The following is a 24,716-nucleotide window of genomic DNA, read 5'->3' as shown; positions in this document are numbered from 1 at the left end:
TCTTTTATGACATTTTTGTTGTCATTACTTACTGCATGGATGAGCGAGTACTCTAACTTCATCTATTGCAATGTATCCAGGATGGCCCTTTGAAGCAACAGATTCAAAAATAACCTGAAATAGCAAAAATCAGTGATGAATAAATTAAAATCCCTTTTCCTTAATATGCTGTCAAATTAATAAAGTCTAATAACAAAGTCTAATATTGAAGTCAAATCCTAATATGAATCACTTACTTCCGTATGAGATATTAATCCAATACACTAAATCAACACAGCACAGTACTGTTTATTTACCTTTTATCACAATCTATTAGGTTTTATAAAAAAAAGATATCACATTGAGAATCTACAAAATTTTGTAGCATGCAATCTGGCATCAACCATTTGGACTTGATTACTGGGAAAATAAATTCATGTATATAAATGATACCAAAATACACAGTGTAATTAGCTTTTCAGAAGATTGTATGTTACCTCAGAAAGCTATAGCAAATACAGTAGACCTCTCAAATTTGAACTATCATTCAATTAGGTGCTAGCTAATCTATGCTTCAATTTCTTTAATTTTCCCACCACTTTTAGCCTTCCTGAGAGAACAGGAAGTGAACAGAATGTGGAACAAACACCTCAAATGCTGGAGAAACTCAGCAGGTCTGGCAGCTTCTGTAGGCAGAGAAAGAGAATTTTTATTTTGCGTCTGATGTGACTCTCTTCCGGAACTGAAGAACCGCTTTTGGAAGCAATTCTAAATAACTAATAATGGAAAAGGAGGAGTTATTGGATTAATTAACTAGCATATTTAGCATCAGTCTTCTCAAAAGGATACAAGTAAAATCCCAGAAGTAGCTGAAAATCAGGAAATGGAAGGGATGGAAGAATTCAAGAAAATCACAATCACCAGGAAAGTAAATCAGCAAATTGATGGAGTTGCAGGCAAATAGTCTCAGAATCTAGATGGGCTTCATCTTTGGTTCTTAGAAGAAGTGACAAGTGAAACAGTTGATGGATTGGTTTTATTTTCCTTGGATTTAGGGACGTTCCCACTATGTTGCAAGGTAACATTGTAACTCCTTTATCCAAAAACAGGGGAGACGGAAATCAGGATGGGGACAAGATATAGCTTTGGCAAATAGGCTTAAGGAGAATCCAAACAGATACTACATATACATTAAGGAAAAAAGGATAATTAGGGAGGGAATAGGGCCCCTCAAAGATAAGCAATACGTGGAACTGCAGAAGATGGGGGAAGATACTAACAAGTATTTTGCATCAGTGTTTATTGTGGAGAAGGATATGGAATATAAAGAACATGGGGAAATAGTGACATTTTGAAAGATGTCCATATTACAGAATAAGTGGTGCTGAACGTCTTAAAATGCATAAAGGTGGATAAATCCATGAGACCTGATCAGGTGTACTCTAGAACGCTGTGGGAAGCTAGGGAAGTGTTTGCTGGGCCCTTTGTTGAGACATTTGTATTATCCATAGCCACAGGTGAGGTGCCAGAAGAGTAGAGGTTGGCTAATGTTGTGTCATTATCTAAGAAAGGTGGTAAGAAAAAGCCAGGGAACCATAGACCGATGAGTCTGACATCAGTGGTGGGCAAATTGTTCGAAGGAATTCAAAGGGGCAGGATTTGCATGTATTTGGAATGGCAAGGGCTAATTACAGATAGTGAACATGGCTTTGTGCATGGGAAATCATCTCTCACTAACTTGATTTAGATGTTTTGAGGTAGTAATGAAGAAGATTGAGGGGCGGCAGAGCAATGCATGTGATCTGGATGGGTTTCAATAAGATACTTGAAAATGTTCCTCGCGGTAGACTGGTTAGCAAGGTTAGATCACACAGAGTACAGGGAGAACTAGCTAATTGGATACAGAACTGGTTCAAAGATAGAAGACAAACAGCAGTGGCAGAGGACTCTTTTCAGACTGGATACCTGTGACCAGTGGTGTGTCATAACCATCATTTCTGGGGGCACTGATTTTCATCATTTATATAAATGATTTGGATGTGAGCATAGGAGGTATGGTTAATATGTTTGTAGATGACACCAAACTTGAAGGTGTAGTGGACAGTGAAGATGGTTACCTCAGAGTTCAACGGGATCTTGATCAGATGGGCCAATAGGCCGAGGAGTGGCAAATGGAGTTTAATTTAGATAAATGTGAGCTGCTGCATTCTGGAAAGGCAAATCAGGGTGGCATTTATACAGTCAATGGTAAGGACTGAAGGAGTGTTGCTGAATAAATAGACCTGGGAGTGCAGTTTCATAGTTCCTTGAAAGCAGAATTGTGTGCAGGCAGGATACTGAAGACTGTGCACTTGCCTTTATTGGTCACTGCATGGAGCATAGGAGCTGGGAGGTCATGTTGAGGCTGTGCAGGACATTGGTTAGGCCACTTTTGGAATATTGCAATCAATTCCGGTCTTTCTGTTTATAGGAAGGATGTTGTGAAACTTTAAAAAGATCAGGAATGGCTCACAAGGATGTTGCCAGAGTTGGAGGGTTTGAGCTGCAGGGGAGGCGGAATAGTCTGGGGTAATTTTCCCTGAGCATCAGACACTGAGGGGTGACCTTATAGATGTTTATAAAATCGTGAGGGCCATGGATAGGGTAAATCGGCAAGATCTTTTCCCCAGGATAGGGGAGTTCAAAACTAGAGGGCATAGGTTTTAGATGAGATGGGAAAGATTGAAAGAGGATCTAAGGGGCAACCTTTTCACACAGAGGATGGTGTGTGCATAGAACGATCTGCTAGAGGAAGTAGCACAGGCTGGTACAGTTACAACATTTAAAAGGCATCTGGATTATGATTAGGAGGGGTTGAAGAGGGATAAGAGCCAAATGCTGGGAATGGAACCGGATTAATTTGGAATATCTGGTCAGCATGAATGAGTTGGACCAAGGGGTCTGTTTCCATGCTATACAGCTCTATGAATCTGTGACTCTAAATTGGGTAATATAGGAAAATATAAAATTGTCCGTTTTAGCAAGAAGAATACAAAAGTATGGAGATAACAAAGTGTGGAGCTGGATGAACACAGCAGGCCAAGCAACATCTTAGGAGCACAAAAGCTGACGTTTCAGGCCGAGACGCTTCATGAGCAAAGGGAGATGGGGAGAGGATTCTGAAATAAATAGGGAGAGGGGGGAGGCAGACTGAGGATGGATAGAGGAGAAGATAGGTGGAGAGGAGAGTATAGGTGGGGAGGTAGGGAGGGGATAGGTCAGTCCAGGGAGGACGGACAGGTCAAGGGGGCGGGATGAGGCTAGTAGGTAGGAAATGGACGTGCGGCTTGAGGTGGGAGGAAGGGATAGGTGAGAGGAAGAACAGATTAGGGAGGCGGGGACAAGCTGGGCTGGTTTTGGGATGCAGTGGGGGGAGGGGAGATTTTGAAGCTTGTGAAATCCACATTGATATCATTGGGCTGCAGGGTTCCCAAGCGGAATATGAGTTGCTGTTCTTGCAACCTTTGGGTGGCATCATTATGGCACTGCAGGAGGCCCATGATGGACATGTCGTCTAAAGAATGGGAGGGGGAGTTAAAATGGTTCGCGACTAGGAGGTGCAGTTGTATTTTGCGAACCGAATGTAGATGTTCTGCAAAGTGGTCCACAAGCCTCCGCTTGGTTTCCCCAATGTAGAGGAAACCACAACGGGTACAGTGGATGCAGTATACCACATTGGCGGATTTCTGATCAGAATTCAAAAGCATATTGTCTAAATAGCATGAAATTGCAAAACTGAGACGCAAAAGGTCTGTGTGCCTTCCTGCATGAAACACAAGGTAAATGTGCAAGTACAAAGGGAAGCTTATTATTCTTGCAAGCTAAATCAACGCAGGCCGGCTTGCAGATGACACACACTGCAGTCACTGTGCCTCTGTGATAGAGGAGGTGCAAGTTGAAGGTGGTGGTGAATGAGATGCCAAATAAGCAGGCTACTTTGTCTTGTATATTGTCGTGATCTTGAAGCTTTGGCCATCCAACAAGTGGCATACTACTGCTTTTGCTTTTTCCATTCTAATATGCTTCAATGTATGCCCACTCTGGTGTGAACAAGGCTTGATTCAATTGTGTCGGCCTGGAATCTTTGACAGAATCAGTTATTTGAATCACTGTGGAGCAATTGGCTATAACTTAATTCAGCAGGTACAATATAATTTTTAAAATAAAAAGTCATCTTTCCTTTTCCTCAATCATAAACAAACTGAAAAGCAAAGAGTGGGTTGCTGAATTGTTTGTAAGTCTTTGCCATGCCCCTCTGTGCCAGCTGTCAGAAACCACACTGGAGCAGACCATAAATGATTCTCCCTACATTGTTGCCTTTTACTTCATGAACAGTCATTTAGTTCCATCAACTAAACTGACAAGATAGCAATGCTGGCAAGTGAAACTGCACACAGGCTCCAGTAACAGAACCTGTTAATACAGTATCATTCTTCTGTAACCTTACCTGATAGAAGTTTGGCCAAAATGTGCTAATAGCCAGTTCTGCCTTAATCCATCCTTCAGTAACTATCCCAGACACATTCCATACAGGATTTCCTTGAGGTCCACCATTAACTTTCACATAAACATTTAAAGCTCCAGGGCTTGATCTGTCTTTGCTTGACAGAAAATAATGAAAGTCTATGCAGTGTGTGTCATTCTCTTTTAATATGGGCAATAATAGATGAGCCTTCTGTCCTGAGATCCGTCCAGAGCTGTTCACCATCATAAAGGAACCTAAAAGTACAAATATTTTTACAAGTTAGCATAATGGAGTTCAACTCAAAAGTTTGGTTCAACCAATTTTGCTCGAGTTAATAATGCATGCATTGAAAATAATATGAAAACATTTAGGAGATCAAGCAATCCATTATATTGGCTCACAATCAATCTTGAAATTTACAGCTGATTCAATGGTCTGCCATGATTTTTAATTCTTGCACATTATTATGGAGGCACCAAATGCAGAAAACCTACCAAACACCAATTTCCACCTGCATCTCTTTAAGTTTGAATATTATTATTCAATCCATTAATTATTTTAATAGATTCAGGAAAAGTTTCTGAAAATTGACAAAAATACCTCCATGAGTGAGCATGCAGGATAACAATTGATCCAAAAAGAGAAAATTCTGCAAATTTATTTCATTGTGCAGATTTGCACTTCCAAAGATCATGTGAGAGCCAAACTCCATTTTCTGTAACTATATAACTAAATTACATTTGCGGTATTCAATTGCCATATTAGCATGTCAACAATATTTTACTTTTAATTCACCTTTTGATGTTTGAAGTCTGCTATGTTCTCCTCCTACACTACCCACTCATTCTCATTTTTACCTTATCAAGGTAAAATTGTACATATTCCCCAACATCTGTTGGAGCAAAAAAAACTTGTATCAAATTATATCTAATGCGACAAGGTCAGTTCATTGGAAAGCCTTCAGCCATACATATAATTGCAAACTAGTGAGGGTAGAAACATAAGTGGATTAGATTTAAGAATAGCACAAGAAATTACACTCTTAATAATTCATGCTTTCTCTGCTTCTTCAAAACATACAATTTATAGTTTAATCATACAAATGAAGAAGCAGTAAAAACAAGTCTCATTATTAAAACTATCATTTTGAAGAACTCAATAATTTCTCAAATTCTTAGGTAACGTGTGTAATTAATTTGTGCATTACTTCTGTAAAAGCATTTGTCAAGTAAAACAGTATTTTCAGTTTTGTTTGAATTATTCTGTAAGCATCCGATAAAATATTTCAGCTTGCACTATTCATTTCATTTTAGTAATAGCGTCGCAGCAGGGGTCAATATGAATGAATATTTAAGTGTTATAACTTTTTTTAATCAACCTCCCCTTTGGCTTTGTTGATTAATATCATTAATAAACTACCATCAGAACTATGTAATGTAATCTCAGAGCTAGGATCAGGTTAATTGTATTCCAGCTTCTTCATTATTCAGTAAATTATCCCAGCCTGTTCTGAATAGATCTTTGAAACAATAAAAGAAATGCAGTCATTAGACTAGCAGGTAGAATTTTTAGCTGCTTATTATGATAAGTAATCATTTGCCAACAATCCAACGCTTGGAGGAAAAAAAAGAATTTGTACGTTAAATTTTGTTCTAAATGTCCAACAGGATCTTTCTAGCAATCTGGAGTTACCACCAGCAAGTTAATACACTGGATTTATAAAGTCAAGAACATTACAACACACACTGGGGGGCAATTTATCCCATAGTAATTTTTGACATTCAACTGAAGGTACATAGAACATAGAACAATACAGTGCAGAACAGGCCATTCGGCCCTCGATGTTGCGCCGACCTGTGAACTAATCTAAGTCCCTCCCCCGACACTATCCCATCATTATCCATATGCTTATCCAAGGACTGTTTAAATGCCCCTAATGTGGCTGAGTTAACTACATTGGCAGGCAAGGCGTTCCACACCCTTACCACTCTCTGAGTAAATAACCTGCCGCCGACATCTGTCTTAAATCTATCACCCCTCAATTTGTAGATATGTCCCCTTGTACAAGCTGAAGTCATCTTCCTCGGAAAAAGACTCTCACTGTCCACCCTATCTAATCCTCTGATCATCTTGTATGTCTCTATTAAATCCCCTCTTAGCCTCCTTCTCTCCAATGAAAACAGGCCTAAGACCCTCAGCCTTTCTTCATAGCGCCTGCGCTCCAGACCAGGCAACATCCTGGTAAATCTCCTCTGCACTTTTTCCAATGCTTCCACATCCTTCCTGTAATGGGGGCGACCAGAACTGCACGCAATATTCCAAATGAGGCCGCACCAGCTTTTTGTACAGTTGCAGCATGACATCACAGCTCCAGAACTCAATCCGTCTACCAATAAAACCTAACACACCATAAGCCTTCTTAACAGCACTATCAACCTGGGTGGCAACTTTCAGGGATCTATGTACATGGATACCAAGATCCCTCTGTATGTTGACACTACCAAGAATCTTTCCATTGACCCAGTATTCTGTCTTCCTATTATTCCTCCCAAAGTGAATCACCTCACATTTATCTGTATTAAACTCCATTTGCCACCTTTTGGCCCAATTCTGCAGTTTATCCAAGTCTCCTGGCAGCCTGCAACATTCTTCTACACTGTCCACCACTCCACTGACTTTAGTGTCATCTGCAAACTTACTAACCCATCCATCTATGCCTGCGTCCAAGTCATTTATAAAAATGACAAACAGCAGTGGTCCCAAAACAGATCCTTGTGGCACACCACTAGTAACCGGACTCCAGGTTGAATATTTTCCATCAACCACCACTCGTTGCCTTCTTACAGAAAACCAGTTTCTAATCCAAACTGCTAAATCTCCCTCAATCCTGTGCCTCTGTATTTTCTCCAATAGCCTACCATGTGGAACCTTATCAAAAGCTTTACTGAAGTCCATGTACACCACGTCAACTGCCCTACCCTCATCCACATGCTTGGTCACCTTCTCAAAAAACTCAATGAGGTTTGTGAGACACAACCTGCCCTTGACGAATCCATGCTATCTCCAATCAAATTGTTGCTTGCTAGATGATTATAAATCCTATCTCTTAAAATCCTTTCCAAAACTTTTCCTACAACAGACGTAAGGCTCACAGGTCTATAATTACCTGGGTCATCCCTACTGCCCTTCTTGAACAAGGGCACAACATTTGCACTCCTCCAGTCCTCTGGTACCAAACCTGTAGACAATGAGGACTCAAAGATCAAGGCCAAAGACTCCACCACCTCCTCCCTAGCTTCCCAGGCAATCCTCGGAAAAATCCCATCTGTCCCAAGAGATCTATCTACCTTCACACCTTCTAGAATTGATAACACCTCCTCCTTACTAACCTTAATCCTTTCAATTCTAGTAGCCCATAACTCAGTCATCTCCTCTACAATATTCTCCTGTTCCTCAGTGAAAACAGATGAGAAATAATCATTTAGCACCTCTCCAATCTCCGCAGGAACCTTTGATTCTGATACCGTGTCAGTTAGTTTCAAATCCAGCTGACTATCCAAATTCAAATAATGCAAGTAAACAGGTGCCATATTCTAAGGATTAATTGTTCTATGTTTAAGAAATGTTTCTAGCATTGTTTTCACTGGTGATAACAATGGAAAATGCTCAGTTTTAAAGGGCATAGCAGGAGTTTAGATTTGAGGCTATAATTAGACTGTATTACTGTATGAAATAAAAACCAACTTTCTATTTCCCTTCCCTATTACTTGCCACACTTGAATGCTAGCATTTTATGACTTATGCATGAAGACTCCCAAATCCTTCTGTGCTGCAGCTTTTTGCAGTCTTTCTCCATTAAAAAAAATCAAGTCCTCTTCCTGACAAATTATAAACTCACATTTCCTTCATTGTATTCCATCTACTGACTTTTTTGCTCACTTGCTTAACATGTTTGTATCTTCCTGTAAATTCTGCGTGTGATCCTTACCTCTTGCCTTTCAAACTATTTTTGTGTTATCTGCTACCTCAGTGAAAGTGTGTTCAGTCCTTCCATCCAATCCATTCAGATATATTGTAAGTTGTCGCTGTAACAGTGATCCATGTGGCACTCCATGAGTTATATCCTGAAAATATCCCCTTTATCCTGATTCTGTCTTCTGTTAGTTAGTCAATTCTCGATCCATGCTAATGCAATATGTTTTTACCGTAAGTAGCCTTATCTGATGCACTCTATCAAATGCCTTTTTGGTAATCGGACATTGGGTTTAGTGTTTATCCTTGAACCAATTCTTCCAGATAGAATATAGAATGTAGAAAAGTACAGCACAGTACAGGCCCTTTGGCCCTCAATGTTATGCCGACCTATTATCCTACTAAGATCAAACTACCCTGCATACCCTACATTATGCTATCATCCATGTGCCTATCCAAGAGTCGTTTAAATGTCACTAGTGTATCTGAATCAATCACCACTGCTGGCAGCATATTCCACATGCCCACCATTCTCTGTGTAAAGAACCTACCTCTGACAGCTCCCCTATACCTTCCTCCGATCACCTTAAAATTATCCTCCCTCATAATAGTCATTTCCGGTCTGGGAAAAAGTCTCCAGGTATCCACTCGATCGATGTCCCTCATCATCTTATACACCTCTGTCATGTCACCTTTCATGCTTCTTCACTCCAATGAAAAAAGCCCCAGATCCCCCAACATTTCCTCATAAGACGTGCCCTCTAGTTCAGGCAGCATCCTGGTAAATCTCCTCTGCACCCTCTCTAAAGCTTCCACATCCTTCCTATAATGAGGTGACCAGAACTGTACTCAATATTCCAAGTGTGGTCTCAGCAGAGTTTTATACAGCTGCAGCATAACCTTGCAGCTCTTAAACTCATTACCCATGCCAATGAAAGCCAACACACCATATGCTTTCTTTACAAGCCTACCAACTTGGGTCGCAAATTTAAGGGATCTATGGACAGGGACCCAAAGATCCCTCTGTTCCTCCACACTGCCAAGAATCCTGCCATTAACCCTGTGTTCTGCATTCAAATTTGACCTTCCAAAATGAATACCTTCACTCTTTTCTGGATTGAATTCCACCTGCCACTTCTTTGCCCAGTTCTGCATCCTGTCAGTGTCCTATTGCAACATCCATGCTATCCACAACTCCACCAACCTTTGTGTCATTGACAAACGTATTAATCCATCCTTCCACTTCCTCATCCAAGTCATTAATAAAGATCACAAGAGCAGAGGTCCTAGAACAAATCCCCGCAAAACACCAATGGTCACTGAGATCAGGCTGAATACTTTCCATCTATTACCACCCTCTGCCTTCTATTGGACAACCAGTTTTATCCAGACAGCCAAATTTCCCTGAATCCCATGCCTCCTTACTTTCTGAAAGAGCCTACCATGTGGAACCTTGGTGGCTCAGTGGTTAGCACTGTAGCCTCACATTGCCAGAGACCCGGGTTCGATTCCCGCCTCGGGCGACTGTCTATGTGGAGTTTGCACATTCTCCCAGTGTCTGCGTGGATTTCCTCCGGGTGCTCCCGTTTCCTCCTGCAGTCCAAAGATGTACAGGTTAGGTGGATTGGCCATGCTAAATTGCCCGTAGTGTTCAGGGGTGTGTGGGTTATAGGAGGATGTGTCTGGTGGGATGATTCAAGGGGCAGCGTGGATTTGTTGGACTGAAGGGCCTGTTTCCACACTGTAGGGAATCTAATCTACTCGAAAAAAAATGCCTTGGAAAATCCATATACACCACATCCACTGCTCTGCCTATGTGAGGCATGACCTGCCCCTCACAAAGCCACACTGGCTATTTCTAATCAAACTGTGTTTGTATTCACCTACAAAAGCCTGAAGGAAAATGTCTAACCCTTCCCATCCCCAGTACCCTTTTAAGAGTACTAATCATGAAATGCTCACGCTTACAGACAGACCCTCAAATTTATTCAGGCAGCATCAAAGGTGCAGGAAAGCTGACATTTCGAGTCAAGACCCTTCTTCAGAAATGTAACCTGAGAACCATTTCTGGAGAAGGGTCTCAACCCAAAACATCAGCATTCCTGTTCCTCTGATGCTGCCTGGCCTGCTGTGTTCCTCTAGCTCCAAACTGTGTTACCTTTGACTCCAGCAATTTACTTGTTAAATTTTAATCATTGCCTAGAATTCATGAAATAATGATTCTCACTCGTTTCCCATCTATTGCCCCACACTTTAAAGAGCAACTACGAGCTAGCAAATTAAAATTAAAATCCAAATGGAGTGGGTACATGGGAAGACCCAAAATCTGACATTCAATCCACACTCCAAAAATAATGTGAAACATGATTAGGGATCACAGTAACCAGAGACAGCCAATTAGAAGCCATTTCTATGCTACTAGTTCCACAGTAGGTAGACAAAACTTGTTCTTCTGACAGCACCATTATTGCAAGCTGTGGGCAAAATCCAATTTTTCTAAATACCACCAGGCATTCATGGCAGAATCTGTGATTGAAATTACACGCACGTGTTGTCCTCACCAGATCACATCCTAAGTTCAATTGTCACTTATTTTTTTCTTTAAATATTGTTTGCAGAGATCAGCACCACCTGGAAAGTTAGAATTGTTGTTAAATCTACTTAACTTATATCACAAAAAAGTTTAACTCAATTTGCAAGCGATCAAGTGAAATTATTTATTTTCACAAAGTAATTCATTCTTTCCTAGAAATGTTACACTGTTATGATTGACTTTTTGTTTAGGAAAACCTATAGGCTCTGGATAGAAAAATCAGTAGACGTTTATTAAATTTGGCAGGTCCAACAGAACGGTCTGCTGATAATTTAATCTTCTACAGATGTAGCACAAAACCTGTCCAAAAAGATTTCACAAAGAAAAATTGAGCGACCAAACAAAAGTAATCAGTTTTGTCTTGTTCAGATAAAATAACCAAAATGTATTTAGGAATAAAGGAAATAGGAACAGGAATAGGCCATTCTGTTTCTTGAGCCTGGTGTATCATTCAGCTAGATCATGGTTGATCTTCTACCTTAATGCCATTTTCCTCTCCGTTTCCTTATCCTTTACTGTCATACATGACAGGAGGCCACTCAATCCATCAAACCTCTGTTCATTCTTTGAAAAAGTAACTCAATTACTCCAATTTTCCCATTCCTCCCCATAGCTTTATTCCATACTGTCTGTTCCCTATCTAATATGTCCTTGTGCCCATTGCCCATGTCTCTGTCTCCCATATCCATTCCAACGTTATTCTGGATCCCAAGTTATACCCAATAGCCAATCATAGATTTTTACAGTTTGACAGACCATTGGGTCAAACTATTTGAAAGAGATGATTATTAATCCTGCTGTCCTGTTCCTTATTGATAGCATTTAAACTCTATCCTCCATTCAACACTCCAATCCATTTCCCAATCCTTTTCTCTCTATTCCCAATATCATTGCCCCCATTATAATACTCCCTAATTTCATACACTAATCATATTTCTATTGCACCCTTTAATCTCAAGAAATCTATTGATTTTTTTGTCTGGAATATACACAACGACTAAGCTTCAAGAGCTCTTTGGGGTAGAGAATTCCAAGGAGTTGAAGAAAAGAATTCCTCCTCATCTCAGTCCTAAATTGCCTACCTCTTATTTTGAAATTCTGTCCCCGGGTTCCAGAACCCCCTGCAAGGTCTGTAAAAATTTAGTATACTTCAATTGGATTACCTCTCATTATTTTAAACTCTGGAGCATATTGGCCCAGTCTCCTCAAATTTGCCTTATTGGACAATCCTGGCATCCAAGAAATCAGTCTTGTGAACCTTTATTACAGTCCATCTAAAACATCAGGCAATACTCTAGGTCTACCCAAAATTCCACAAATTACAGCCAGATACCTTTATTCTTGCACTTAAATCCTCTTGCAATAAAGCCCAGCATAACACTAACCTTCCTAATGGTGTGCTATATCTACATGTTGACTTTCAGTTACTTACAACGAACAACACCCAGATCCCTTTGCACATAAACAATTTCAAATTTATCATTTTAAAAAAAAACCTGCTTCTCTTATCAAAATGAATAACCACGTTTTTTGCTGCGTTGTTACATCTGCCATGTTCCCAAGTTCTAACCATTGTAGTACACCACTAGTTAGAACCTTCCAATGGCCTGTTTAATACTATTGTTTACTTCTATGTCACTATAATTACCCTGAAACTTATGTGCTCTAATTTTGTTTACTGAGATCCTGTGCAGAATCTTTTCAAAAGCCTTTTGAAAGTCCAATCCACCATATCTACTGCTCCCCCTTTGTCTATTTTGTTTATTACATCTTCAAAAAATCCTAGCAAATTGTCAAACATGATTTCACTTTTGTAAATCCTTTTTTACTCTGTCCAAACCTACTGTCATTTTCTAAGAACCCATTTTTCACATCCTATAATATATTCAAACATTTTTCCTCTGGCTGAAGAAGTCAGTCTAACAGCTCTGTAGTCCCTCAATTTCTCTTTCCCTCCTTTCTTAAATATTTGGATTTCATTTTCTACCATCTCAAAAACAAGTTTCATTTATGCACGGCTTCTCTAGGAGCTGGACTTTTAATGTAGGGTCAAAAACCCAATAGCTAAATTACTTCTGGGTCTATCAGGTCTTCAACATACAATGTGATTTTTCAATATAAAAATATTGATTAGTCCAGAGGTGACTATGTTGCGTAGTTAATGGAATTGGAAGTTGCATGATTCCTCATAGCATAGGATGATTTTAAAAGGCAAACGATAGCCATATCTCGACTTCCAGTTGCCTGGAGGAATATTGTCAGAGGCCAGTGGTCATCCATGTTTCTCTACTGCCTTCCGTGAGAGTGGATGGAGGGGACAATAGAGGTTGGCTATCAGGAAGCTATCTGGAAGACATGGATACAGTGCCGAAAGTGCTTTAGTGTTCTGAGTTCAGCAAGATGAATGACATTCAAGGGACAAGCCTGCAACTTTCGACACACAAAAGTTGAGCAAACTGTATATCCATAATTCTCCTTAAGATTATCAACTCCAATGGTCAGTCACATCACTGACACATCAGCAGCAAGAATATCAAGACATATTAAGACAACATATCAAGAATGGTTGAACAGAGAGCATCTGGAATGGAACATCTCATCATCATCGTAGAATCCCCAGAGTGTGAAAACATGCCATTCAGCCCAATGAGTCCACACCAACTCTCTGAATGGCATACCACCCAGACTCAGCTTCTATTCTATCCCTGCAGTTCCAATGGCTAATCCACCTAACCTACACAGCCTTGGACACTATGAACAATTTAGCATGGCCAATCGGCCATACCTGCACATCTTTGGCCTGTGGGAGGAAACCAGGGCATTTGGAGGAAACCCACACAGACACGGGGGAAAAGTGTGTAAATTTCACACAGACAGTTGCCTGAGGCTGGAATTGAACCAGAGTCCCTAGCACAGTGCTAACCTTTGAGCCACCATGCCGCCCTCACGTGTGAATATTATTCTAGAATAGGTGAGCATGGAAAGCCTACTCATAAATCTTTCTCTCTATTCCTATAGGAGGAGAACACATTGATGTGCTCAGTCACACAACTGTTGAATACTATATTTAATAATATTCTCGTATTCACATTGTGTTTACCACAGCTAGACCACAGCATGTCTTAGACTCCCATGCTTCTCTCGTGAAAATTCTTAAATGAGCTCTACAGAGCAACAGTTTGAGCCTCTGAGTAGCTCAACAAGATGCTAAGTAGAGGCCTGTGTGTTGTTGTCTCTCACCTCCTGCACTTCCTTTGAAAAATGCATTGTGTCTGGAGGTGTCAGTCACCAGGGATGCCACCATCTGAGCAGCGGATTTTCAATGTGTGCACCTCAAACAATTGTAAATCCATTTCAAGGTAACACTCTGGAGATGTTTCATGGAGGGATGATCAGACCAAAGTAAACCCAGAACCATGAGGGAAGTATTTAGCATGACTGACAGCTCAATGAAAGAGGTGAAATATAAAAAGGGTTAATTACAATTAGAATATGCTGCAAAAGAAAATAGTCAAAGGGAAATTCTTACAAAACAGCAAAGACTTGCTGGGTTGTCACAAGAACATGAATAATTAGAGACAGTGGTTATTTGGCACGTGGATAGGTCTGGAAAAAACAGCAATCCATCCTTCTCCCATTCACCAATTCTTGGTCTGTAATGCCACAAGTTACAGCACTTCAAGTATTTTTTGAATATGCTAAAGGTTTTTGCATCTAATATTCTATCAGGCAATAAGTTCCAGATCCGACCAACTTCTGCATGAAAACAATCTCTTCTCAACTTCCCTCTCATCCTCCTAACAATTACTTTCGACTTATGCCCCTGGTTAGTGACCTCCTCATTGCTAATTGAAATAAAATGGATAGGAAGAATCTATCTGGGCCCATTGTAATTCTACACAATTCAATTAAATCTCCCTGATAAAACAACCCAAACAATTCAACCATTAAATTTTCTAAACTTGACATTATCTTCTGGCAAATTCTCTGGCGTGATTTCAGACTTCCTACAGTACGATCACTAGAACACAATACATCAGATATGGTACAGCTAGTATTTCACGCATTTCTAGCACAGACATCCTACTCTGAAGTTTTGGCTTTTAAAGAAAAGTAATCCACATGCTTTCTTGCCCAAATTATTTACCAGTCATGCGACTTTTAGTGGACCTGTGCTCCAAGGATCCCCTACAGTTATAAATATCCTATATGTTATTGGGCACTTTGTTGCCTTCTTTGTCCCCTTCAAGTAACTTACCTCATGTATGAGTTGACTTCTGTTCGTCAATTTTCAGCGCAGCTACCCAATCTACTACACTGTTCAGCAGGTTACAGGTTTCTTCCTTGCCAACAACTATATGTCCAATCTTTATATCTTCTGCAAACTGTTTAATCATGCCTCCTACATTTAAATCCAAAATATTGATATGCACCATTAAAAAAAAGGAGCATCTGGCAGCATGTCCTGCAGAATTCCAGGAAAAGAAGCCTTTCAGTCACAGAAATATAACATTACCTTTTGCTTCCTATTAGTAGCCCAATCTTGGACCTAAGTTGCCATTTTTCATTGGATCCCATGGATTTAGTTTTATGACCAATCTACAAACTGGACCTTAAAGGCCTTGTTAAAATACAAAATAAACTGAATCAAGTGAACTGCTCCCCACCACCCCCGTTATCTCTTTAAAACATTCCATTAGATTAGTGAATCGTAAACTACATTAAAAAATTATGATGGCTGTCCTTAATTAATCTGTGCCATTCTAATGAATGAATTCTGTGTCTCAAATGTTTCCAATAATTTATCTGTTGTTGAGGTTAAGCCGAATGGCCTGCCTAACTCTTTTTACCCCTTTCAAACAGTAGAATATTAGCGGTCCTCCAGTTCTCTGCATTCTGCCTATAGCCAGAGAGGATTTGGAAATAATTATCGGATCCTTCACATGTCCTCCCATGCTTGTCTTGATAGCCATTTCATCTGGGCCTGTTTATTTACCTACTCTCTAAGATACTGAATATTTTAATATTTTCTATTATCATGGTCATTATCTTGTCCAATGTTTAACACACCTCATTCTTAACTACAATGTCTGCATCACTTCCTCTTTTCTGAAAATAAGGACAAATTGCTCATTAAGATTCACATGCACATCTTCTACTCCCACACCTACACATACTAGTTAATTACCACTTTAAAATCTGTGGCCAATAGAGAAAAAAAATACAAAATTTTGTAATTGTCTTTCTAGAATAAATAGAGATTTATCAGTACACAACTTTTGGAAATATTTAACTTTCAAAACAGCTTTGTACAAATTTAATGTTATATTTCATTAAATAATAGACAAAGTAAAAAGTTCTCTTCCAGGATTTTGCTTTTTTGACGGAAAATGTAATTCTGTGAGTTATAGCACTACAGAGAGACTCTTATGAAGTGCCAATATTAGTCACATCTTTTCTTGGCTAAAGAGAGACAGAAATTTTCTGGGATAACAAGATGTGAAGCTGGGTGAACACAGCAGGCCAAACAGCATCAGAGGAGCAGGAAAGTTGACTTTCTGGGTCTAGACCCTCCTTCAGAAAAAAAATTTTCTTAAGTTTTCTGGCATTGCTTGTCTGGGAGTCCTTGGAAAGCTTACCCTCAGGAACCTAAGTGGTCAGAAGTATTGCAAATTAGAATGTTGTATTTGAAACAGAATTATTGTTACATTGAAATCTTGCTGAACCATGTCCTTATCAAGAGCGAGTAGTTAAGAACTGCTCATCAATTTGCACTAGCATGGTGTCCAATCCTCATCTAAGATTCCCAGAACATGGTCATGTTTTTTATACAGTAGCATCTCTTCAAGACCTCAAAGTGTGAAGCTGGATGAACACAGCAGACCAAGCAGCATCTCAGGAGCACAAAAGTTGACGTTTTGGGCCTAGACCCTTGCTCTGATGAAGGGTCTAGGCCCGAAACGTTAGCTTTTGTGCTCCTGAGATGCTGCTTGGCCTGCAGTGTTCATCCAGCTTCACACTTTGAGGTCTTGAAGAGATGCTACTGTATAAAAAACATGACCATGTTCTGGGAATCTTAGATGAGGATTGGACACCATGCTAATGCAAATTGATGAGCAGTTCTTAACTACTCGCTCTTGATAAGGACATGGTTCAGCAAGATTTCAATGTAACAATAATTCTGTTTCAAATACAACATTCTAATTTGCAATACTTCTGACCACTTAGGTTCCTGAGGGTAAGCTTTCCAAGGACTCCCAGACAAGCAATGCCAGAAAACTTAAGAAAATTTTTTTCTGAAGGAGGGTCTAGACTCAGAAAGTCAAATTTCCTGCTCCTCTGATGCTGTTTGGCCTGCTGTGTTCATCCAGCTTCACATCTTGTTATCCTAGAAAATTTCTGTCTCTCTTTAGCCAACAAAAGATGTGACTAATATTGGCACTTCATAAGAGTCTCTCTGTAGTGCTATAACTCACAGAATTACATTTTACTTTGTTGTCTTGGATTTTCCAGCATCTGCAGTTCCCATTATCTCTTCAAGACCTTGCAGGATTTGTCAGCTGCCAGCCCAAGCCATCTGAAAATGAACTGATGTGGCCCAAGTGCCTCCTGCCTCTTGTTCCCATGGATGCTTTCACTACTTTGAACTCCAACCTTCTAGCAGCAGGCTTATCATCAGTTGAACATAGCAGGCTCCGCAAGGCAGCTCAGAATCTCGATCTCAGGATAACACAGCAGTGGCCCTGTTCTGTGAGCAGATGTTTGTAGTAGTTGATGAGGCACAGGGGTATAGTTCATGAGACTGGCATCTATCCACTAAAACCCAAGCATTGAGTCATCGTATTGGATGTTAACCCCTTGTCAAAATATAAGATTAGATAAAAAAAATGCATAAAACCTTAACTCATCTGCTTTTTGTTTGCCTACCAGACCTTTCCATTTTATTCTACTTCCAGCTTTTACTATTCTATTTCATTATGCTGCTGCATTTGTAGCTGAAAATTATAAATTATATGTCGACCAATTTAAAAAAAATTCTATCAGCCTTATCCTGAATCAGGGGAGTCGACTGCCAATCCTTTTATCAGCCCATTTGAAAACTACATTATGTAGGACTTGAGTACTAATGAAGCAACTGAGGTACCACTAACATGCCCAGTTCACTTCCAACTGCTTGACACTTCCCATTTTCAAGGAGTAAAACAAATAGCCTGCAGTTGGAAGTCTCGGGTATTCCCCCAAACATGTAACTCAGGCTTTTCAAAATGCAAAAGTATAGCAGATGGTTGTGTCTTTCGTGACGACAATCATCATAAAGCAAAACCTGGGGAACAACAGGCCCTGACTCTGCTTAGTGGCTTGTTGTGAATCTCCTTTTAATTTTCTCTCTCAGCTTCAGAATATTTTTCAATATAAATTGAAGGGTGACTCAAATGAACACATTTTTAACTGTCTTAACTAAACTCTCAAAATATTACCAGACTCAAAACAGGTGAAAGTGCCAGCAGGATATCTAAATTTCAGGTGAATTGATTTGGCTCCCCAGTTAGGCAAAGTTGTTTCAAATGCTTTTAAATTTCATTAAGAAACAATCACATTTCCAGATATTTTTAATTTTTGTGTTCTCACATGTTAGGATACACCTCTGGGGTAGGTAGATTTAAATATCTGGGCATTCTGGTACCCTATCATTGCTCACAAGAACCAATGTAACCAGATGCATTATTTTCAAATAACATTATAAATTCAGATTGTGTTGTACATTTTATGCAGTTTAAGAAAATAGCTAGCATTGCCCACCATGAACTGCCCAACTCATATTCAAAAGTATTAAAATATATTAACGTTCTTGTCTTTTAAATAAAAGGGACTGAAATGTCCTACTTCTTACATTGATATTAGGTTTATTTTAAAAAAATATAAACTGTTAGAGGAGCAAAAGGGGAGAGAATATTAAAAACATATGAAGGTTGTCTCCATCCAAACCTATACCGTAGAGTCCTTCATTGTTCAATCTATGCACATGTACAGTTAACATGAAATCACACATGTTTTACAAATTATTTGAAGGCAGAGACTGGATGGAATTTCAACAGAGCTCTTGATTGTATTGTGAAAAGAAACCGAGGTGTCTTTCCGACTGATTAGTGGCAACTGTCTGCAGCTGGGAGTAATCAGTTCACTAGAGAGTCCATTGATTACTGTTCAATTGAAATGGTGCTTCATACCATTGCATAAATTGTGAAGTAGCATTGAAATGAATGCAGGCTTTTCAAAAATGATTGAGTCCATTCTGACTACTTGTATTGATCACATTTAACTCATTCTGTATCCAAGCTAATTATTTTCATGTTAATATGTAAACAAATTTAATGAATGACTAATATGATTAATACGAATAGTATTACACTTAATTTTTAAATCTCCAATTCATGTTTAATAAACAATAGAATACATTTACAGTTTGCTCTTGTTAATTTGAAGCCATTTAATTTGAATTTGCAACATGTTAGGGAAACAAAATTGGCTTATCTAGTCATGTCAAATCATTCAAAAAAAAATAATTCTCAAGCAATAACAAATGTCCCCACTTTACAACAATGACTACACCTCTGTGCTGTTTGATTTGAGGTCATGAATGACGATTAAAAAAATATATGTTCTCTCTCCATTTACATTCAAAGGTCTGTTTGGTAAATGAACACAGGATTTTTCTACCAGCTGTTTGCAAGTTGTTTTCATCTACTTTGGAATTGCCTGTACACCTGACAGAAGCTATGGAAATATTTCTTAAACAGCAAATCTATGATCCATTAACTATATGTTCTATAATATTCTTTAACAGAGTAAAAATATGAAGAATGTGGAGTTATCAGCACCCAGGTTCATCAGCTCTGATGTTTAGGAGGAGGCAGGACAAAGCAGGAGATACCTGGAAATTCAGAGTTTTGGCTGAATTCTATGATGGGATCTCATTATCATGTTCTTTTCTTGTTCCCTGCATTGTTACTGGCCAGATCAACATGTCAGCCTGATATCATGTCTAAAGGCCAGTTATGTAAGACCCGGAGGGGAATATCGAGGATGGTCCACATCTCCAGAAAGGATTACAAGCTGAGATATTGGTCTGGCAGTTGGGAGCGAGGGGTTATTAGAAGTATCATAGGATGGGTGTTAAAGCATTTAAACTGTTAGACAGGGAACAGAATACATTACAAAATTGGCAGGGAATGTATGGAACAGCTGATTACAACTAAACGTTGCAACTCAAGAGCAAGCAATTCTACTGTTCTTGGCCCACAAGCAATGCAAGAAAGAGAAGCTACCTGGTGAAGTCAGCTGTTCTGATCTTTAACTTTTTGCGTTTCCCAAGTCTTTCAATACTTGTAAGATCACTGTTAAGTTTAAATAGTCATTACAAGATCAGAAACAGACTCCACATTCACATGTTGCAACCACAATATGCGCCTCCATATCCCTCAATCCTACATGATCATCATGAAAGCAGACATGCACTTCTGCCTGTGTTTTTCAAATTTGCTATTGATATTCCCACATGATGTGCTAATGAACCATCAGATGGTGCGGTCAGATTAGTTTTTTTGTGGGCACACAAAATTGACAATTTTTCAAAGTTTCAATCATCAACAAGCAGGAACATGCAATTCAGACACCTAAGTAAATTTTCCAATTGCATATTCCTAACAGAACACCTGCCCAGCAATACACATTAGAATACTTTACAAAAGTAAAGACTTTATACATTTATTTAATAAATGGAAAAATTAATGACATTCTCGAAGAGGGATGAGTGCATGAGTAGGTACTATTGGTGCTATCCCCAAAATCCGTTAGGCAATACAATGTAGTCAGCATTGATAAATCTAAATTCACTTTTCTTGTTGCTGTGAAACAACGACTTGCTTAAACAGAAGTATTTTTTAAATTTGATTTGTCTCCCACTTCTATTTGATTCATGAAGGAGTGAAAACAGGAAAGGAAAATAAATAAGATGCAACAGTGGCACTTTTTAAAAGAAGCATATATCACTGGCTCACCTTCTTCGTTATATTTGTGCATGAAAATGGTAATGCCTTTGATTTGGCCTAGTTTTCATGCAGCTGAAGTTTTCAAGCCAATCCGTCTGCTTTACATACATTGTATTCACTGTCCCATCCAGATGTGAAAAATCTCACTGATTATACAGAAGGAATAGAACTGGATTGGACTTTTTGTTATTGCAAAGTCTGAGTCAGTTGTAAAATACTCAAGTGCATCTTGAAAGGAGTGAAAGAAGGAATTAATGGCACAAAGTGTTTTGTCCTGAAATAAGGAGGAAGAGTTCCCTAAGCTGCAATAAATTGCATTTCTATTTGAAAATATCATGATAATATGAGTAATATATTTGCAACTACAGAAGCATTTATACAGAACTATATAGTACATTCTAAGCTCAGAAACAATTTGGAACAGATGGCTTCCATGTATTTACATATTGACACCTCATCTTGTTCCTCATTACTGCTATAAAAAAAAGCATCACTGAGGTTTTAATTGTTTCCTGTATTTTTCATTTAAGCATATGTGTCTTCAGATGAATGAAGCATTTAAATGTATCAGAACTTTTACCAAAGAGTGAACAGAGGAACATTATCTCAAAATAATTTCTAAAATAGCTTTAATTTTCAAGGCGGGGTACATATGAGGGTAGCAGCTTTTCGGTATACCAGGGTTCCCCATAGACACTTGAGTATGAGCTACTTTAATTTCAGGGTCATCACTATTTGGGAGAGCTGTCTCTCGCTCGAAACCAACAACATGGACATTTTTGTTGCTGGGCGGGTGGGTAGGGAATTTGGGTGGTTGTCCTATGTCTACAGAGACACAAATCAAAGTCAGTGCTGACAGGAAGCTAAGAGAAGCGGGTGGTGATGGTAGTGTTTTTTTAAAATTAAAATTCAGTTTTGGGAAGCAGAGGCAAAGTCACGAGGTGAAAGGACCTAAACATTCATTCCTGTGCCCAATGGAGTACTTTTGTTCTTTCTTATATACAGATGAATGCTCTGAAAGGTCAAATACAATGACTCGTCCTGGTCTCTCTGGTTACTTTGCTGCCTCCAGAGCTACTGGTCGAAGTATGTCTGTTCAGCTTAATTCCAAGAAATGTGTCGTACAGATTGACCTGCTTTTCAATGTAAACTGAATGCTCATGAAGCTTGATTTGAGGTAATTAGAAACTGGGTGGACTAAAAGTGGTTCAAATCTCCCTGATGACTGTTTTCATAATACACAAACGCCATTCATGAAGAGAAGGGTCATCACCAAAGGATGGTTCCTGCACAGAAAGAGGCCATTTGGTCCTTCATATTCATGCTGACTCTCAGCTAATCCCAGTCTCCAATCCTTTCTTCATACTCCTGCAAATAATTTCTCTTCAGATAATTCTATAATTTTAGGAACCAAGTTTGAAAATGTCTCCATTTCAGTCTCAGGCAGTGCCTTACAGATCCCAAAACTTTTGCTGAATAAAGAAGTTCTTTGTGTAGTCTTTTGTTCGTGTGATATTCACTTTATATTGACACCTGCTGGTTCTCAACTCTTCCATCAATAGGAAAACTAGCTCCTTATCCATTCTGACTAGCTCCCTCCTGACTGTGAGCACATATATCAAATCTCCTCGCAGCCTTCTCTTTTCCAAGCAGTTACGTCTCAGATTCTCCACTGTATCACTGAACTAGGTCCCTCATCCTTAGAAGCATGGTCCTACATAATCTTTGTTGTTGATATGTGCAGTTGATTCTAGGATCTTGGCAGATGCCACTCAATCAACATTGAGGAGCCTTCCAGACTCCTCCAGTGAACAGTTAGGTTTCACATTGAAACACCAGAAAGACTTCAGCAGGCCTCTTCCGAACTGACACCTAAAACAATATCGAATCGCAAAAATCATAAAATCATGGCAGACAATTCTAAATAATGAGTCCAACAATTAACTGAAGTTTATGTGATTTCCCTAAGTGTATTTAGAGAAACTGTTCCATCATCCAAAGTTCAGCAATTGCATTTAAAAAGAATCCCAAGACCTATGAAGAACTTGAACTCCACAACCCTTTAAAACACAGGCCTCACAATTAAAAAAAAGCCTTCAGAACAAAATGCTAATGAAAGCAGTTCGTGACTTCTGATGTACTGCTGCATCTTCTTTAGGTACAGCCAGGTGGAGACACCATAAAAGTAATACTGGAAGTTTGTGTGTGGTAAATGTTACAAAATAAAATGGAAGCATTAATTCTTCCTCCAAGTAGCATAATTTTTTTTGGTCACTTTCCTTTAGTGAGTGCACAAAGGAAACTGTCCTTAATATTTTAAGTTCAGTTTTATGTTCATTCTGAGGCACCAGCATTTTATGGGCATTCTGTAATTCCATCTATTTGCATATAGAATCCTTGATTCATCATGACTGAAGCAGCTAACTTCTGATTTTCTTTTTTGCATAGCACATTATGACTTTTCCAAGTGCTTTGGAGATTGAATTCCTTGGATCTATCCATTTTCTCTAAATCAGAAGCCTGACTCCTTGTTTAGCACTACAAAAAGTAAACCAAAGTCAGCCTCTATTTCTGACATGAAAGACAGGTTGTTAGAGCTATTCATCAAGTAACAATCACGTCCTTTTCCAATCTAATAATTCTCAGTCACATCTCGGTGAATTCTCAAATAATGTACCTGACAATACAACATGATGTGATACAAATAATAAAAATTGAAGAGTGAACATTCGAAATCCCAGACAAAGCAGGAGTGATAAAGACTGAATGCACATTGCAAAACAAATTAAGCCACAAGTAGATCGGGTGTATTTTTTTGTGATTTGACTGTCCAGATTTTAATGTTCACATAAGACATTTAGGTAAAATTAGATGCTTGCCTTCTGTAGTTTAAAAGTAAAGCTTCAAACGCAAAATAAAACTTTTCATCCAGTGATAGAAAAGATTTAATGCAGAATAATTCAAAATTCCTGGAAATTATGTTAAGGAAATATTGTTCAGTCTTGTGGCAGTATTGACGATTCCATACGATTTATAATGAACAACCACGCGCATAACTGAGAAGAGTATTATCTAATCACATTCATCTCGAACACTTGAGGATTGAGTCCCAGAAATGAAAATAAAACGGAGAAAAAAGAAAACTAGGCTGCTGCTGTCATTCCAAGTAGGCGCAACACAAGATCAGGCACCATTAGTTTAAATCCCACTCTAAGTACAATCAGTTTAGTTATCGAATAAGGCAGAAAGATACCTTTCATGACAGATATAAAGACCAGAAATACAGAGTGCTATAAATGTCTTTATGAATAACAAAAAAAGGGTGTTAATGCAGAGCAATTAAGTTTCCAGTAATAGGCAATCCAGGCTCAATTAGAAAACTGATGGCTTTTCCATTTTCTTCCAAAATCACTATGTAAGACTAATGAGCACCAATCCAAAAATGAAAAATGTGTTAGTCACTAATTAGTAATGGGAAATAGGATTGTGCATGATAAACTACAACTTCTGTAAATTAAGTGGAGAAAACAAAAAAATGCAGAATCAACGATATATTCATATGTAGCAATCTTTTCAATAGGGAACCCTAGGTGATGGTAGAATTCCAACAAGATGACAT

The 24,716-nt window shown here is 38.9% G+C and overlaps 1 protein-coding gene across 7 annotated transcripts in view; it reads right to left on the bottom strand.

The window, feature by feature from the left end:
* Positions 1–24,716, bottom strand: part of LOC125461272 (receptor-type tyrosine-protein phosphatase T) — a 1,279,761-nt gene that overhangs the window by 749,912 nt on the left and 505,133 nt on the right. For all 7 annotated transcript variants that reach the window (XM_048549829.2, XM_048549830.2, XM_048549831.2 and 4 more), the window contains 2 exons: positions 4,466–4,737; positions 33–114 (listed from right to left, as the gene is read on the bottom strand). In XM_048549829.2, coding sequence (XP_048405786.1) covers positions 33–114; positions 4,466–4,737 — 354 coding nt within the window. The remainder of the gene's footprint in view (positions 1–32; positions 115–4,465; positions 4,738–24,716) is intronic.

This window comes from Stegostoma tigrinum, chromosome 19 (genome assembly GCF_030684315.1).
Source record: "Stegostoma tigrinum isolate sSteTig4 chromosome 19, sSteTig4.hap1, whole genome shotgun sequence".
Classification (NCBI taxonomy): Eukaryota; Metazoa; Chordata; class Chondrichthyes; order Orectolobiformes; family Stegostomatidae; genus Stegostoma; species Stegostoma tigrinum.
Note: the sequence above shows the minus strand (reverse complement) of the source record. Positions and strands in the feature narration are given on the sequence as shown.